This window comes from Cajanus cajan, chromosome 6 (genome assembly GCF_000230855.2).
Source record: "Cajanus cajan strain Asha chromosome 6, NIPB_CcT2T_4, whole genome shotgun sequence".
NCBI classification, from domain to species: domain Eukaryota; kingdom Viridiplantae; phylum Streptophyta; class Magnoliopsida; order Fabales; family Fabaceae; genus Cajanus; species Cajanus cajan.
The window spans coordinates 57290538-57309782 of record NC_138522.1 but is presented as its reverse complement, the minus strand read 5'-3'; the positions used below and the strand labels follow the sequence as shown (position 1 = coordinate 57309782).

The following is a 19245-nucleotide window of genomic DNA, read 5'->3' as shown; positions in this document are numbered from 1 at the left end:
AGGATTCCCAAACATTTTTCCTGTTACATTTGCATTATATTATATATGTATACTAAAATCAAGCAATCTAATTTGTGTGGGGCAAACAAGAGTTAATATGCTCCGGAAAATGCTGTATCCTCCAAAAGCGAAATTCGAAATATCGTTGGAATTATTAAAAAAATTATTATTCTGAATTATTAAAAAGTTATTATTTTTAATAAATTTATTATAAAATAATTATTTTATAATAAATTTATTAAAAAAAATAATTTTTTTAATGATTTCGACAAAATTTCAGATTTCCTTTGGAGGCTGCAGGAATGCTCATATGCTCCTGAGAATATAAACGTTCTCCTCGGGAAGAAGGTAATAAATAAAAAAGAAAAGGACAATTATTGGTCTTATGGTTGTTTCACGATTACAACAGCACACTTTGCATGGCTGGCACAATAATCACTTACACTTCCAACAACCACCCTGCAAGGAGGTTATTTTCAATCACACTCATTCCTTAAAATTATAAATTGAAGGTGTCTGCAAGCTCCACGTACGTAGTACCTCTTAAAGAATCCATATCCATGTGTTCCTAATACCAAGGTATCAGCCTTAAGTTTTTGAACTGCACTGCATGCATATATATCACATCCTTCGCTTCTCCACACCCTATTACTTTCTCCACTTTGATCTGCACACACCCCTTATCATACGCGGAACTAATAAACTTTTCTATACATTTATTAAGAGCAAATACGAAGATAAAATAAATTTAATTGTTGGAATCCGAGAGAGATAATTCCAGAAAGACTTTCTAGTTAGAATTCGAGGGAGATTAAACAGATCATGTTAAGTGAACTTGATACCAAATTTTAAACCAAAATCTTAATGCGTCATATTTTATTAGTCTTTCCCACTGAGATTTAACTCAGTATACCAGCATATACTCATATCTAACGTGACATGAGACGATCATTTACACTTGTACATGAAAAAAAACGCTAAGATAAAAGAGAGTCGATAAGTAGGCATACATTTGTGGTGTTCAAGTTCTTGCAGATGGCTTCAGTTCTTTCCATTACTGAATTAGCCAAAGCATTGCGGTATTCTTCCATAGGTGAGATAGCATTAGTGGAAGACAAGTACCCTGTAAGAAATGAAGACTGGAACTAGTGAAACATGGAAAGAAACCTCAAATAACATAAAAAAGATGTGATTAGGAAATATGGGGAATGGGAAGAAAAGTAAAACATGCATATAGCAGCATTGAAGGCGTGGACAGGAGGAGGTGGCTTGACATAGAGGAGGAGTAGTTTAACGTTGGGGGTGTCGGCAACAAGGTTGGTGATACACCAAGAGAGTGCAAACATGCTCTCCTCGCTCTCATCCACACCCACCACTACCTTTACCTCTTTTCTCTCCATTATTATCCCTCACCCCCAAATTAAGGATCCTGCTATTGTCTCCCAACTTCTATGTGAGCAATGCACTACTAGCCTTAAAATGTAGAAAGCATTAATATGCTTTGCCTTTCGGGGTATAAGGAGAGTGTTAGGAACACGTACACTCTTTCAAACACTTATTTGATTCAAAGAAAAAAAAATTATAAAATCATAATAAATAACAACTAAATAATAAGTGTAACTTGCAAAATTTTATATTTGTCAATAAAATTCAACTCAATAACATAGTGTCTTCAAAACAGTGTATTAACATTCTTTATGTTCTCATTACATTATTATGCATAAAGTAATATATATATATATATATATATATATATATATATATATATATATATATATATATATATAAGTATCCGTTTCCTTTAAAAGTAGGTTTATTTATATTTACTTCGTTCAATAATTTATATTTTACATCAAATTTTAACGATTTAATCGTTGAATTTAAAATTTTTAATGCATAGATCAAATTTATAAATTTTTAAAAATTTTATAAATCATTTGATACTTCATTTTAAAAATTTATAAACTTAATCTATATATTAATAATAAATTTAAATTTAACGGTTAGATTGTTAAAATTTAATGTAAAATATGAATTATTAAACGAAATAAATCTAAGTAAATTTTTTCCTAAAATAAATAGATCCCTTATTATATATATATATATATATATAATATCTTCTCCCTCTTATCATATCAAATACATATTAAATATATTAGTTTTCAATTTTTTTTAGGTGTATATTAACGGGAAAGGATTCTCTCATGCGAGATTTTTACTTTATTTTTTTTCAATGAAAATTTTCACTTTTAAAACTTTATACCTTTCTTTGTTTATTATTTAAATCTTCTCTCATTTTTATTTAACTGAGATTTTACTAGACAAAAATGGCACATGAGATAATCTAAATTCATATATTAACATATTTTGTGTGCAAGAAGGTCTAAGCAAAAAAAAAAGGATAAACTTAAATATATCAAAAATAGTTTATTCGATAGATTGGCCTGATGGCCCAACAACCTAGGTTTCGAGAAAAATGACTTAAAAAAATTGTTTCAATTTCGTTAAATTTAGAAGACTAATTAAATTAAGTTGGGACTACTAATTTTTAGGCTCAAAGCCTACCGATTTTATTTGGTATGATATTTTTTTATATATTTTTTCTTTTAAAAATTTAAGTAAAAATAGAAAATAAAATAAAATAGGAGAATTTGGCTTCTTTAACAAACTAAAAAGCCAAAATAACATTGTTCAAATTCAAATAACCAAAACAACTCAATTTAGTTCAAATTGTGGCTCAGTTCAAATATTTAAAGTTTAGTTCGTTTGAATCAATATCAAATTCAGTTTAGTTCAAATGAACTTTATTTCAGACTCAATACAATTTTTATAAGTTTATTTTAGTTTAGTTCATTTTGTTCATCTTAGTTACAAATTGATTTCTAAACATAGTCAACTCGTTATCAAACTCTATTCATTAATGTTTCTCTCTCTTTTCTTTTTAACCCACGATAACATTGTTCACTTTCGAGAGAAAAGCAACAAATGGAGATGCAATAAATTTATCATGGAACTTTTTTTTTGTTTCTCTCCAACCCAATGTAAATATAAAAGTCTTTGAATCAATAAAATTGAACGAGACTAGTCAAAATGAAGCTACTTCTAATTTATGGTGAGAGAATTATATTTGCACTCTTTTTTTTTCTTTTTCTTTTTTACTTTTCTCAATTCAAATAACCAAAATAATTTAATTTAGTTTAAATTGTAGTTCAGTTCAAATTTTTAAAGTTCAATTTGAGCGAACTTTATTTTTAGCTCAATACAATTTTTTTAATTCTAGTTTAATTTAGTTCAATTTGTTCACCTTACTTACAAATTGATTTTCAAACATAATTAACTCATTATCAAACTCTTTTTTATTAATCTCTCTCTTCTTTTTAGTCCACAATAACATTGTTCACTCTTACGAGTACAATAACAAATAAAAATGTAATAAGTCAATCATAAATATTTTTTTTATTATTTGTCTTTGACCCAATGTAACACTAAAAGTTCCTAAATCAATAAATTAAATGACTAATTTTGAGCTACTTTTAATTTATTAGCACTCTTTGTTTTTACTCTTCTCACTCCCCTCTCATTTTCCCGTACTTTTTAAAATATTCAAACTATCTATCTTTCCTCCCCCTCTCGTCAATCTCCCCACCGCACCCGTTGTCTTATTTTTCTCTCTTTTATTCACTCTAAAAGTCATATTGGTCTTCCATTTTTATTTTTTTTTCACTTTTTACCAATCTTGTAAAAATTAAATTTTGTAATGTAGTTTTTACGTCTCGAAATCTAGTTTCGGTAACCTAGTAACGTAGTTAAAATTACTGAGTCACACCAGTCCAAAATACATATCAGAAAAAGGTAGGCAATGTAAAAAGCAAAAGGTAGGTTGCAAATAGTATCCTCCTTCTGGTATTGGCTGATTGGGGGGTGATAGTACCCAATAAAGGCCCAGACAAGTGGAGCAACAGAGCTTTGACATTGGCCCATATACTATACTTTCCTCTTACGGGAAATTGGGAATAGACTATTAAGTTGTGACAAAAAAAAATGCTTTAATTTACAGATATATATGAACCATCTTATCTAAGATATTCCACCTTTCGTGTATTTATCTTATATTATATGACCTTAATCTTAACGATATTATCCATAGAAATGCATGAACTTTGAAGCTAAGCCATCGGCATTCAACAACTAAGGATACCTTTCTAGTTTGCACTCCTTTATCAAAAGAGTTTAATTTGCAAACTTTGGGTGAGTGATTGCTTTGCTCCCCCTTTATTCTGTTTATTAGAGGACATGTTTTGGTTGTATTATAGAAGACTTAGCTTAAACTAAACTCAACAGTGACAGCATTTGCTTGATCTAACGGTTCGGAACAAACTTCGTTTTCAATTCAAACCACCACCAAATATCTCCAACTTCTATACATTACAATGATTCTATTAGGCAAGGTAAATCACTCTATCGGTTTACTAACTTTTTCAAGTTACCATTATTAAATTAACAATTAGCATGGAAGTTAATTTCTTCTTATCCCCAATTTTTTTTTTTTAAACTTAAATCTATTTTTAGTCCTTAAAATTTTGAAAATGTGTAATTTTGGTCTCAAATTTTTTTATTACAAATTTAGAATCTCTAGATTTCAAAGTTAAGTAGTATTGATCTACTATTAACACTTCATTCAAAATTAAACTTTAAAAACTAATGTATTTGTGAGTACTATAACTTGATAGTTACTTAAAGTCTATTTTCTTATGAGTTAGAAATATTTTTGAAAGTTTAATTTTTTATAAAAAATAAAAAATATTTCTTAATAAATAAACTCTTAAAAGTCTTTACAAGTTTGTATCTAAAATAATTCTTAATCGGATTGACTTTCGTATAAGAAAAAGTAATAGCACTATTTTTACAACGTATATTATTTTTCTTTTTAATTTTAATAGAAATTTATAATCTAATAGAATAATTTAATTTTAATTTTTAATACTACTATTTTCTCATGTGATACACTATTAATTGCATCTGCATGTAGTATAATTCGTAAACACTGCTCAATATTTTCTATTTAATTTTAAATAACATGTTTATTACTTAATTTTAAAACTTAAATGAATGAAATTCATAATAATAATAATAAAAAGAGTTGATTACTGATGAGGAAATGGGTAATAACAGGATGGTTAGGTGTGAAATTAGAATTAAAAGTTGGATAGATGAGGTACAGTTTTCTCAACGTAAGGTTATTGTCCCCACAGAGTGGCGAGTGGCGACCACTTGCTTATAGAAAAGCACCCATAAGAAAGTGCAAATTCAATCCCCATTAGTTGTGATTTGTGAGTTGTGAATCTTCTAAATGACAAGGATTGCTCATAATTGTTGGATAAATCCACATAGTTTCGAAGGGAACGATAAGAACAAACCAGAAAGGGATAAGCACGTGCGTCAGCTTACGAAACGGATTAAATAGCGTTGCTTTTTCTTTTCTTCACACGGCAGACAATTTTGAAATCGATTTTGTTAAGGAAATTGCATGCATGAGATCTAATAACAACATTAATAATACCATGTCATTTGTCACATACGTATGTAGGGTGTGTAATTGAACTATTTTCATGAATTAAGAAATAGTTGAACTACTGAATAATTTCCTTATCCATGCACTATTCATCACCTAAAAAAATCCAAAGATTCTAAAAAGCTTGGCGTGTAAAGGAGGAACACCGAAACCGAACAAGTCTAATGATGCGTTAGGGCGCGTTTGTGATTACTGATTAATCTAACCAAAAAGCGGGGTCCATGATTTCAAATTTCAGTTTGTTTTGAACGTTTGTTACCGTTGGCGAAGGATCATAGGTCCCAGATTTTAAACCTGTAAAGGGCAATTTTCGAACTGTACTTGGAGGGTCACTAGGAAAAAAGTATCTGTGTCTCATAAATTTTCGTTTCGTAGATGCAATTATTTGCAATCTTGCCCCCTTCCCTCCCAACAAGAAATAAACAAATAAAAAGGTGCACAGGATGTTTCATCCCGTTTGTTTTTTCTTTTTCTTTTTAATCCCTGGTTCATTTAATTGAAGCCATACCCATGTATTTCTTTTCTTTTTCTAGACATAGATGGATGTGAAATCATCCATATATTTGGTGTATACTTAGCTCCCTATTTAAATAGGACGTGTAACCTAATGTAAGAAAATGTTTACTCTTTTTCACGTAACACGTGCAAGTGTGTAACCAATGGGTAAGAATTTAGACAATTACTCAACATCATTAATTATTTGCTTAATTTTCCAACCTTCTCCAAGATACTACTTTGGTTTATCACCAAATCTGATAAAAGCGAATTACTAATTTGGTAATAGCAACCACTGATTCTACTGTTAAAAAAAAGTGAATCTAGAACAAATTTCCATTTGTAATTTTCTACTTTGCATTTGTGCAACCAGAAAATGGGAAGTGATAAAAAAGAAAATAACATTTACGACAGGCAATAGTTAGTTGGGTGCACATTGGGATTTCAGAATTATTGTCAACGCATGCATATCTGACCAAACAACAGGAAAATTGAAAAGATCACCTAATAAATGAAACATATTCTAAAATGTATAGTAGATAGGTTAAAATCTAAATAAATTAACAAAATAGATATCTTCGTGGTATGATAGGCTCTATTTCACTCCTAGATATGCTTTCCTTACAAAAGAATAGAAAAATATACATTTCTTTCCCCTTTCTTTTTCTATTTTCCCAATTTGCCACGGATTAAGACTTTTTTTTTATTTATATTTATTATTATAAGCAAGGAATCTGAATAAAATTACTCGGTTGTTCAACAATCTTTACAACCTGAAACCTAAAGGGTATTATTAGAGGAACTTTTTGTTTGATCATGTATTGCAAGCAAGTCCCTTTAGGCAAGGTCAAAGCTAGCCTTCGTGGTTAGGTTCTTTTGAAATGAAGTCATTAATTTAAAAATAAAATAAAAAAAGAGGGGGGCAATATCGGAACTCTAATTGTTTTATCTTTGGTATATAAGCTTGAGATTCCTGAGAGAGCATAGAAAGGAAAAGAAAAACAGAGTAGCGGACAAAATTTGAAAACAAAGGCTGAAATTTGAAGAAACAGAGATCATTGGGTTGAAATATATGGCAGAGGTTGTCTTGCTAGTCGATGATTTGAAATTACTTTCTGGGGTTCCTCGTTGTAGAATATGTCATGAAGAAGAGTTTGAAAGCTCAGAAACCATGGAAGCACCTTGTGCTTGTTCTGGGACCGTTAAGGTAAGTAAATACATATTTCCAAGTGGTTTTTTTTTGTGTGTATGATTCCTGGAATTTTCTTAATTCTCATCGATAACAGCGCCTTTGTTGTGCAGTTTGCTCATAGAGATTGCATACAGAGATGGTGCAACGAGAAAGGAAATACAACATGTGAATTATGTCTCCAGGTATAAACTTGGCTCATTCAATTTTATTTTCTGTGCATCATGTTTTCTCATGTTGTTTTATTTAGCTATAATCTAATTTGATTTCTAGATGGCAATCAATTTAGTTTTTTGTTCTTTTTCAAAAAATGGAAGAGAGTTATCGGTGTGATTGGGTGCGCTTCCCTGTCTGATTTTGACATAGAAACGATAACAAGTTCCTTTCGAAGTGCAGTTGCTTTTGTATTTGGCTTTTGCTCAATTTTGAAGGCTTTCCGTTTTAGACTTTAGTATACAATAGGATATAAACGGACTTACTCTGATATATTTATTTTTTTAATTTGATATATTAGGAAAAAGGGGGGCTGAATTTTTTTATCGTACATTCACTGAACCGAGCCCCATTTATATCGTATTGTATAATGATGTATTTACCTCCAAAAAAAGCAATAGATAGAAAGGTTGGGTGTATTAGATGAGCGCAAATTGATATATTAATTTTGGTTTTGCAGCAATATGAACCCGGATACACAGTTCCGCCAAAGAAGTCTAAGATAAATGATGAAGCAACGTCCATTAGGTACTTTTCCATAATATAATGTAATTGAATCAAAGTGCACTTTTAACTAGTGAAGTAATAAAAAAATGTGAATTTATATTTATAGGGATGAGGAAGAAGCATCAAACGGAAGAATAGAGATTATGGTTGAAGGAGTTGCAATAGAAAGCGAGTACTCTGAATGCAGCTCAGCCGCTGACAGAAGCGCGTCTTGCTGTCGATCACTAGCTATAGCTGTAAGCATTATCTTAATAAAATTCATATTCCACTCTTCATTCCAATGTTGTCAGTGTTGCACTTGTCAAAGTCCACTCAGACACCGCTATTGCCAACTGGGTGCCAACGCAGCCCCGGCATTTTCTTTCATGTGGCTCTTGGATTAAGCTTCAGCAAACTTTAATTCCATTTACCCGTTAACGTGTAGACAGACATGCTGAAAAATTAACTGACTACGTTACTTCTGCAGTTTACACTAGTCTTACTTGTAAGACATCTTTTCGCAGTGCTTACAAATGGAACGGAAGATTACCCATTTACTCTACTAACTGTGAGTAGTTGTTTTACCGTTTTAATTTTTATTTAAATCAAACCTTTGCCTACGGAATGCTAGAGACTAAAGAAACTTGGTATACTATTTTGATGCAGGTCATTATATTAAAGGCTACCGGAATTATTATACCCATGTACATAATAATTAAGACAATCGGCGCCATTCAGAACTGTCAGGATCCTGACTATGACACGTCAACATCTGACGAAAATGAGACGGCATAATGTAAATTCCTAGATTATTTGCTTAGTGTATCAGAGCATTATGATGATGCTCGTCAAATTCAAATATTTTGCGGGATAATTTATAATAAAATAAATAAAGTAATAACTTGTGCAACATTTATATTGACTTCAAAAATCTATTGGATAACCTGCTCAACATGTACAATGGGTCAGAGCCTTCAATCTAGTTATCTATTAGTTTAACTCGTATCGTATCACCGTTTTATCCGTAACTATTTACAAGCACAGCGCTAAACAAAACTTGTTGGACAACCAACATACAAGGCCATTTCCTACAGAATCGATATCAACGTAGAATACGGCCACAAAATTGCTTGCTTCTCAAAAGAATGAATTACTACTGTTATCTGGATGCCGGATGACAAACTCTTGAAATAGTTTAACATCGCAGCATTAGTTCTCTTGCTTTATCCTGAAGTTCACTTAGGGAACCGACGCAAATGGCTTCCTGGCAACTCAAATTTGTAGCAGCGTTGTTCAGTTTTTGTATGATAACTGCTATCTCATCAAGCCAATTTTTATTGGGAGGGTTTGTTTCAGTAGACACCTTTCTGCATTTACCATAAGTGGCCTCAAATTCTCTGGACTTTGCAGCAGCCTTCTGAAGCACGGAAGATGGAAGCCCTGAAAAAAAATTATTTTGCTTTATTATCATATGAATTTGTTAATAATTATACAACACATTAGAATAATGAGGCTTGGCACATTTGTACCAAACAATAAAATCAACATGACACTCGATCACTCATTTACAGTTTTACAGAATCCAGAGTGACCCAAAAGACGTTATGATTGGAAAATTAATGGTTGAAGTTGTGATCAAATACATCTTATAATCGCTAGGTTATTAAATTCTTAAATAATAAGTTTCTAATCACCAGTTATAATTTGGCACTTTACGGTCAGAAAATATAAGAGGAGCACAATCCATGTTAGTGATATTGCAAAACAACAAAAACATACCAGCTATCCGAGCAACATTAACACCATAGCTATTGGGACAAGCACCAGGGGTAAGCCTGTAAAGAAAGGTGACTTCGTCCAAACCTGCAATTCCAGTACCAACTTGGCATGCCATGTGGCAGAGACTGACCTTTACAAGCACAAAAAGCTAATTCAGAAATATGATTTAAGTTTCCAAACTAAAATTGACCAAAACAGTAGGTAGAACAAATTACTAAAATATAACGTAAACTTTCTATAGGACATCGTATCTAAATAGGACATGACTGGCAATCTTATGGGCACTCAAGTAAATTAACAAAACTAATGTAGGGAGATTAAATGCTTCTTACAAGCATTAGACCATGAATTCAATTTAGCACAGTACCACAGTAATGATTACACTGGACAAAAAACTGAGAATACCTTGGGATCTTTGAGATAATCTACAGCTAATCGATGATAGTGTGTAGAAAACAATCCCCGACATTGCACCTTTCGCACAAGATGTTCTAATACGGATTCCCTGACAAATGTTTGAAATACAGAAGGAAGAATCTGAGATGAACTCACCAGAAGCTATGAAATCAATAAGAATACATAAGGGAAAAGAGCATGTCCAACTAATTCCACAATAGACACTTACGCAATGGCTTGCCCATCAGAAGTTGCAGTCCCTCGCCCAAGCTCATCCAGAGCCACCAATGAATTACGTGTGGCTGATGACTACTCACCATCAAAAGTACATATTCAGAAAGAAACAATGCTTTAATAAGATCAGATTCAAACACATCAGTGACCCATAACAAGCCAAATAAAAGGGCTAATAAAGCTTCACGAAATACACACAACTAATTAATCCATTGCGGACAAAACATATAATTATATAAATAAGTGAGCTCTAAAGAAAAAAATGCAAAGGCAAAAGTTTTCTTCCTCCAAGTTGTGTCATTCATTGCTGCTTACATTTTAGAGAAAAAAGTCTATCATAAACCAAATAATCTTGTTCAGATTCAAAAGAAGAAAACATCACTTGAAATACAACTATTTCACAGGCGCTGTCTAGTGACTTGAGAGCAGCCAAATTTTATGCCTATTTAACCTTAATTACCAGTGATACAAGTTGATACTCAAAGGGACAACTTACCAGCATTGTTGCAGTTTCTGAAAGCTCAGTTAAAAATGTACTTTGGCCAGCCATTATATTATCTTTGGCCCCCATTCGAACAAAAATCCGGTCAATAGGTGACAAATCAAAACTTTCTGCTGGGACATTAGCTCCTACCTGCATAAGAAATTAAAAGCATAAATCCACAGATAAAAACTGGCTTATTTAAGACAAGACTCAGCAGGCAAGGCCAACCTTCCTACACAATCGCCCCACCCCTCCCTTAAAAAAAGGCAAATAAAGAATAGATAATGAGAAATGTAACACAACTTTAAAGCTTCACCTGGGCCAAAATTACAGTCAAGCAAACTTGACGAAGAAGAGTTGACTTCCCACCCATGTTAGGACCAGTTAGAAGAATAAAGCTAGCATGATCTGGACCACCAATGGTTATGTCATTGGGTACAAAGGCACTCTTGCCTAAGGTATCACTCCTAAGGACTGGGTGTCCCAAATTTTTAGCATGGAGGTAAGGAGCTTCTTTTGTGCATAATGTGCCTATGAAATTAGGTCTGCATGTTGGTCCTTCATAGTAGTCACCAGCAATAGCTAAACTGATCAAGACATCCAGTTCTGCAACATGTGAATGTAATAACCAATTTAAGCCATGTAAAATAAAAGGTTTTGATTTTATATTTACATGCAGCATCAAAAATCCATCTTGTAAAAACTCGAGTGCAAGGCTCATATTGAATCAAATAAAATGGCCGAAAAATAGAAATTGATTTCAGCTGAAGAAATATAGGTTGTAAATGTAAACAGGCATTACACAAAGCAGAAGATAAACTACACAGCATTACACGAAGCATGTACGACAGAAATGCATATTCTCCAAATTATGTACTTTTCCTTTTAATCCAATAGTCACCTTATTATTGAGCAGAAGATACTATTTTTAAGATAAACTAAATTCCCTCCACAGGCAGCTGGAAAGCCATTACATTAAAAATGACTACCAGTTTTAGTTTATACATCTATTGAAGTATCATACATCAACAATCTTAAAAACCACTTGTGAACTTAAGTGGGTGTGAGCTATGGATGACAAAATGACTGGGAAGGGCCACAGTATGTACCTGCAGTTGTGGACACCAACTGCTTCCACTTAGTGTGATGTTCACAAAAACGCGATATTAATCTCTGAAGTGTACTTTTAAGCAAGGACTCCTTTTCAGATTCAGCTCGGGAGAGCTGTCTCAAAAACAATTTAATATCTGGAGACCAGTACCTAAAAAAGCCCTGCATATACCGGATAGGGAAAATGAGAGAAAAATTCATTTATGTCCATAGTTGGTATATGCAGAATATAATGTATCAAGGACTAACCAACAATTTCACAGGGATTAATTTTTTTAATGTGATGCAACATGATAGTATACTCTTGTGTAAAAAGATAACTCGGGATAAAAGTATGCGCGATTATTTACAAGAAAAGCTGACAAACAATGAAACAGAGCTAGCAAATGGAGACACTCTGCAATTGGTTGGAATCTACTTTAAAAAAACATAATTTAGTGGGTCTCACTTCTTTAACGAGTTTCACTCATGATTTTGTAATTTTTAATATTCAAATCAATAATAGTGTGTTAGTGAATGTGTTAATATTTTTCGACAATGAAATATTGTTGTAGACTCAAATACATAATCTAACGAATTTGCATTTAATTGAGATAAGTCTTCAAAACATTGTGCGTCTTCTTACTTTCCTGGATGAACGCAGTTCATAATCCCGAGGAATATTCCTACTCAAATTTTCTGGCACTTCCAATAGGTATGAATCCTTTCCAACACTGACATAAGTAATCTGTAATAGAATAAGTACATTCAAAATTTGATTTTAAGCAATATAAAAAATATTAAACTCCAATTGCTTTGACTATAGATCTTACTGATGTATCTCCAAGTATTTTCCTTTGTTCCTTGAGATGCTTCAATAAACTGGACTCAATCTCTTTAACTGCCTTACAGGCCGAGTCATACTCTGTGTCAACTCCTTCACGAGGTATTATACGCCCAGAGTTATTGGCTTCCACCCAATCGAAGGCATCCTTGAAATGATTGAGATCCATACAGACATCAGGAAGACCTTTACCTGAAGTTGGCACCATTCAATACATTAAAATGCAGCTCCAGAATAATTTCATGACGTATTTATTGAGACTACTGTACCTGGTGTTAACAGATTATGAAGTTGTCTGGATTTGACATGATTCAAAATGACACCAAGTGAAGAGCACGCTTGTTCCATCTGTTCACAACCACGCAGAGCTGAAATAAACTCTTGCAGTTGCTTCTTGGATGCATCCTCATACAGAACCACTTTGTTAGCATTTCTTCCACTAGCTTCACTGCATTCATGAAGATCAAGGTGCATATATAGTTAAAGACTTTAGATTTTACAAGATGACGACAATCAGGACAGTTCATATAAATATCATACATAGTTGTGTGCAATAATTCTTACCTAGAGGAAAAGATGCGTGCAAGCAACCGCTCCATGTCAGGTAGCTTGGATAATGCTTTTCGAAATTCTAGTGCAGAAGGTAGATTAACTCCCTGAAAAACAAATCATATCTCAAAAAACAATCAATATTATGCACTGATTTTCTATCTGATGATTATCATCAGCTTAATATAGCCACTGTATCATCTTGTAGATGTCAACACCGTACACAACAGCCAACCTTCTATCTGTATCAGTTCAAAAGCAACATAAATAGAAAAGCACATTTCCAATACACGTTTAAAAAGACAACCATATTATATATTATTGAACACAGAAAATCAAATAAACTGCTAGATCTGGGGTCTACATGGAACAAGGGTACATTTCCCCAGAAAGAAGAGTCTGGTAATTATATAATAAACACAAACAAACATGATAAGATGTGTTCTCAGATTTATTTCAAATGAACACAATTTCCCATGACTAGTGCTAGTTAAAGTCCAGAAAATGATATCAAAAGTTGAGAAATTGAACATCCAAAAATAAGACAAGCAATACTAAAAAGATACAAACAAGAATAAATAAGTATAGCTAACATTAACAAAAAAAAAATCTTGAGCTTTAGAGCCCTGCTTGACTTAAATGGTGTATGATATAAAATAGCAACAGGGCATCCATAAAGTTCATTGTATCATGAAGGATCATCAGAATCAGAAGAGAAATACATGGTCAATAAACCTACCTTCAAACCTGCAACAGCTTCTTGGCGTTCCTTAATTGACTCCACATGACATAATGGTCTTGCAAGCCATGTCTTTAGCAATCTCTTTCCAAATGCAGTAACGCATTGGTTTAGTTGGGCATAGAGTGTGCTACAAGAAGCATCATTATTTCAGTAAAATATAGTAGTAATATACACATAAATTAAGTATCTTGTGTAAAATAGAAAGTGTAGATAACCATATCACAAACATACCCCGAAGAATCTCCATTCCTGCTATTCTCAAAAATCTCAAGATTCTCCAGGGCAGCCGCATCAAGAACCATGTAGGGTTTTGAAGCAAAGTCACCAAAACCAGAACATGGAAGTAACTCAAACTGTGCAAATCTAAGCAATCTCTCATCTAGAAAAGCCTGTTTCAGATAATAGAGAGCACCACCTAGTGCTGAAAGTGCACTTCTATTGTCATCACCTGTCTTCACCAGCTCCAGTAAAACATCTGGCAGGCCACTATCTTCAACACTAACATCATTAGTATTCCCATAAATTTTCTTCAATTGATCCACTGTTTTGTCAGCATCCCAGAATTCCACAATTGGGACTAATTCATTCACTAAAGGATTTCTGGTATGCTTCTGCAGTACTCTCTCCGTTTCAGCACTGAGTAGTTTAGCAGGTTTCACAATTTCAACAGGCCTGATCTCAGATAAGATACAGCACAAAGCACTGCACTCCAAGTCATCCTTAAACTGCCATAGAGTGAAGCCAATTACTATTTTTACATAAGGGATAATATAACCAATCAGAAGATTAATTAGGTCTATATTTGGTATGCATGCTCACTTTCCAAATAAATTCAGGAAATTCTAAAATAATAACTGATCACCAAGGCAAATGGAGGAAGGAACAAAGCAACCAAATGAATATTGAAATTTTGTGCAAAAGCCTTATACAGCTACAGGTAGAAGAATTCAATACTTAACAGCCAGATCACATTTGCAGATCCCATTCAAGGTTTGGAATAAGTTTATGCATAATAAAATTTAGCCAGAGAACTAGAATGAATGTACAGTGTCATACCTGTCCAAGAATAACCCTACTTGTGGCAACATCAACTATACAAACACCATAGATATGCTCTGAAATTTCATTTGGATTATTTTCGTGATGCTCGGTCAGGGCCATTAAATAAGCAGCTTCAGGGTTTGAAGACAGCAGCTCCCCATCCGTTAATGTACCTTTTGTAACCACTGCACATATTTCACGCCTTACAACCTAGAAGGAAAAAGAAATATCAAGTTAGAGACCAATGTTGCTCTATCAACACTAGGGTTAGCAAGAAAAGTATCTCATAAAATAAAGATATAAAACAATATTCTACACAGAAATATAAGGCTTGGTAAAAAGAGAATAAAATATAATGACTTCTCCTGGTCATTGTGAGATGTGATCAGACCTTATCTTTAGAGCCCTTTTCCTTGCGACGAAGCTCCAGCTGTTCAGGTGTTTCAGTCTGCTCTACAACAAGAACTCTATAACCCTGCTCAGCAAAGGCAACTTAGTAAGTTCCTCCCTAGTTGCAAGTTGGCTTCTTGGACATAATAATTATCTCAGTAGAAGAGATGAAATAAAAAAATAAAAAAAGCTATCTACGAGGCAAACCTTCCTGGCCAGTTTCTCCACATGCATCGAGAAATTCTTCTCTGGAAATCCACAATGAGGTTGGTCTCCCTGGAAGAGTCATATGGAAACCAGTAAGCATGCATTATTTAGAGCAAGCAAATAAGACACCTTGAGATTCTAAAGAAAATCAACAACCCTAGACACTCATGCACACCTTCATATACTGCAAGTCAAGCTCTTTCACGCCTACATGTGCATCCATTTCAAAAAGCTCATAAAATTTACCCATCTGCACCAACAATGAGGAAAAATATTCAATTTGGTTATAAGGAATGAACTAATTGCACCAACAAAACTTATCCAGCTCAAACCTTGAAAAACAAAACTTTGTCCATATGCTTTGACTTGAAATCCCACCACTGTTTCTGCATTTATCAAATGACAGTATTAATTGCATGCATCATTGAAATTTTGAGAATTTCACCCAACTGCTTTAGCAGTAATACCTGCCCATCCGACAAATTCTTTAAGAAATCAGGAGGCAAGTAAAGAGTTTTTGAATCATAATTATCATCTCCCGGCCGTCTTCGCTTGGCATCCCTGCGATCTCTGTAGCAATACCATACACATAGATAGCAACATAAAATTAAAATATATACCAACAAATTAAATGACTGAAAAAATGGCACAAACAGCCAATAACTGCAAACACATAAATGGTATTGGCATAGCATTTCGAGGCAAGAAAGAAATTTAGGCATGAAAAACTTAAAACACTACATCACTATACTCGGCACTCACACTTTCAGGAAGCGCAATTTCTCAGCTTCACGAGATGCAAATCTTTCAGAAGCCTCGGCAGTCACAACATTATCAGCACCGTTAGACGTATTTTTATCTGCAAAATTTAAAGGCATGACTTAAATTATAAATTACAAAATATAATAATCTCTCGTGTGTTTGGTTCGCATTTTAAAACTTGCAAATGACAGAAAAGACAAAACATTGCGTTCTACTTTCATGCTTTGGGAAGTGTGAACTCCTTTTGCAATGATGCAAACGGGTTGCTTTATGAATTTCAGTTGGCTAGTGACATCATCCAGTGGAATAAGAAGGAGCATCCGGAAAATGGTGCCAGTGAAGACGGGGAAAAATATTAAAGGCATGTATAAAAGTGTTGCCATTGGAGAAACAACTACAAGAGTGATTTCTTCCTTTTCCTTTGTTATGAAATCTTTACCATCGCCATGCAATGTTTTTGGCCATTTCCTTCCGTATTTAACAAACATGTGCTTTTGATCTCAAAATTTGAAAAATCCCATATAACACACTCTCCACCGCCACAAACGTAATAAAAACAAAACTAATAAGATAATGATCAATATCAACATCTGAACGCCAAAATTAATCTGAGAAAATTCAAAAAACAGTTTCTCTGCTAGAAAGCTCCATTGCTTAACTAGGTCACTTACTCTCCAAATTACTCGTAGGTTCCGACACAGAGAACTTAAAAGCTCCCTTGCCAACTTCCACTCCACTCTTGCTCTTTTTCGCAGACTCTTGTTTCACCGTTCCACTTAGCTTCCGCTTTCTACCCTCAACCTTCCCACCAGGTTTCCCTTTAGCCATCTCTGCTTCATCCCCTTCCTCCTCTAAGTCCGTATCTTCATCACCGTCCCCAGCATCCTCCAATGCAGCATTATTCCCCCAATCTTCATCATCGGAATCATCACCATCAGCAGCATCATTACCCTCTTCTTCTTCGCCGTCGTCAATCACCATCTTCCTAACGACGGGGACGCCGCGACGCAGGCGTTTAAGTTTCTTGGAAGAGGAATCCTGAAGCAAGTGGACCTTCTCCTTGGAGAGGTCGAGCGATTCCTCTTCGTCGTCGTCGTAACGAACGAGGTGCTTGGAGGTGAGGCTGTCGAAGGATTTGACGGAACCTTCGTACCAGGCATTGTCCAATGGCCAATAAACCTTGATCCTTCGGCCAACAACTTCTTGGCCGTAGAGAGAAGATGAGGGCGGAGAAGCGGAAGCGCCGATGAGAAGAAGAGGCTTGTGTTTGGCATTGAGAGGGGTAGGGTTAGGGTTAGGGTTAGGTTTTTGGGTGGTTTTGGAGAGGGTGGGAGAGGGAGAAGGAGAAGCGGATTTGGTGAAGAAGGAAGTGATTTGACGCTGCTGATTGACGAGCGGTGATCGACCGTTGGTGTTGCGACGCGAAGAGGACATAGCTGTGTACTGTTGTGTGTTGCAGAAGAGAGTGAAAGGGTTAAGGAGAGGGAAAGGGAATGGTATTGATAACTAGAATTGTTTCTGGGGCATGGCGGGAACACGCTACTACTTTTTTCTTTTTTCTTTATTTTTTTATAACCAATTCGAGTCTCTACTTGCGATGCTAGTACTAGCAGAGTAGTAGTGCTCGTTCAGATTTTGAGCCGTTTCGGAAAACGAAAGAAATGGGCTGCTTTTATTTTGTTACTAATTCTTACTTAGGGACGATGGTAAATCAATTAACCACAACTCAAGTTCATAAAAATGTTTTCTGCTTTTGGATTACAACTGTTATAAAATCATAAATTATTTATTAACTTTTTTTTACCAGAACTAGGATAGAAAATTAAAAAATATAAAAATAAGAAACTCGAGTTTGTGGAATACGACTTCAAAAGTAAAAATCACATTTCAAGACATATTTTTTAAAACAGTTTACATAAAAAATTGAGAAAAAAAATAGGATTGTCCACGTCCAAACTAATAAATAAATAAATATATATATATATATATATATATATATATATATATATATATATATATATATATATAAATTGATCCAAAGGTGAAAATATTTTTTCTTTAGTTTTTTCTGGACCATTTACTTTACATATCCGATCAGTTTTGTTTAGTGTTTACAAAATTAAATTGATCAAAACCAAACCAGTATTTTTTAATACACACGTGATATTGTATGTTGCTTATGTAACTTCTAATATTAATATTAACAGTTAAATAATATATTAACATATCGTTAAACTGTACAAAAATATTTTTTACTATTAATATATTAATAGTTTTTTTTAGGATTTAAAGTTTAAGATTTAGGACTTTTTGACTGAGGTTCAGAATATTCATCATCGACATTTAAATATGAAATGATATGTTTGTTAATTTTGTTGTTGATCATTACAAACATGATGCATATACGTATTTTTATGGCCTTCAATTATAATTGGATTCATCTTCTTTTAAATGCCTTCAAGCCCTTGGGTGTTTGCAGGGTGATTTGTTTCGATTTTTTCTTAAAAAGTTTTCAAATTAAATAAAAAATTAAGTTTGATTTGAATGAATTATATTAAATCAAACCAAATCAATCTTTTAATATTTAGTTTGATCCAATTGTTTTGATTTTAAAAATTTATTATTTAAATATTAATTAAAAATATGTAACATTATATTATTGATCTGATATAATTAAAAATATACAAATATTAAAATATTTCAATTACTTGATATATTTAACATCAATTCTTATTTTATTATTTTAGTAAAAATATTTCTTTAATATAATATT

The 19245-nt window shown here is 33.3% G+C and overlaps 2 protein-coding genes and 1 pseudogene across 3 annotated transcripts; 1 reads left to right on the top strand and 2 right to left on the bottom strand.

The window, feature by feature from the left end:
• Positions 1-337: 337 nt before the first annotated feature.
• On the bottom strand, positions 338-1527 carry LOC145959164 (universal stress protein A-like protein; annotated as a pseudogene). The gene is made up of 4 exons (XR_014434923.1): positions 1232-1527; positions 1011-1123; positions 541-667; positions 338-459 (listed from the first exon to the last, which is right to left on the bottom strand). The product of XR_014434923.1 is annotated as a universal stress protein A-like protein (transcript).
• Positions 1528-7036: 5509 nt separating this feature from the next.
• Positions 7037-8867, top strand: PIT1 (RING/FYVE/PHD zinc finger superfamily protein). Its single transcript, XM_020379226.3, has 6 exons — positions 7037-7274; positions 7370-7441; positions 7930-7997; positions 8083-8212; positions 8443-8523; positions 8622-8867. The coding sequence occupies exons 1-6, from the start codon at positions 7140-7142 to the stop codon at positions 8748-8750; spliced, it is 615 nt and encodes a 204-aa protein (XP_020234815.1). The 5' UTR covers positions 7037-7139; the 3' UTR covers positions 8751-8867.
• On the bottom strand, positions 8846-18135 carry MSH6 (MUTS homolog 6). Its single transcript, XM_083077747.1, has 21 exons — positions 17144-18135; positions 16473-16569; positions 16178-16280; positions 16043-16096; positions 15886-15960; positions 15711-15779; positions 15505-15588; positions 15129-15323; positions 14304-14797; positions 14070-14199; positions 13346-13437; positions 13051-13229; positions 12771-12973; positions 12584-12685; positions 11958-12120; positions 11165-11454; positions 10861-10998; positions 10360-10439; positions 10140-10239; positions 9735-9864; positions 8846-9395 (listed from the first exon to the last, which is right to left on the bottom strand). The coding sequence occupies exons 1-21, from the start codon at positions 17904-17906 to the stop codon at positions 9151-9153; spliced, it is 3786 nt and encodes a 1261-aa protein (XP_082933873.1). The 5' UTR covers positions 17907-18135; the 3' UTR covers positions 8846-9150.
• Between the last annotated feature and the right edge of the window lie 1110 nt (positions 18136-19245).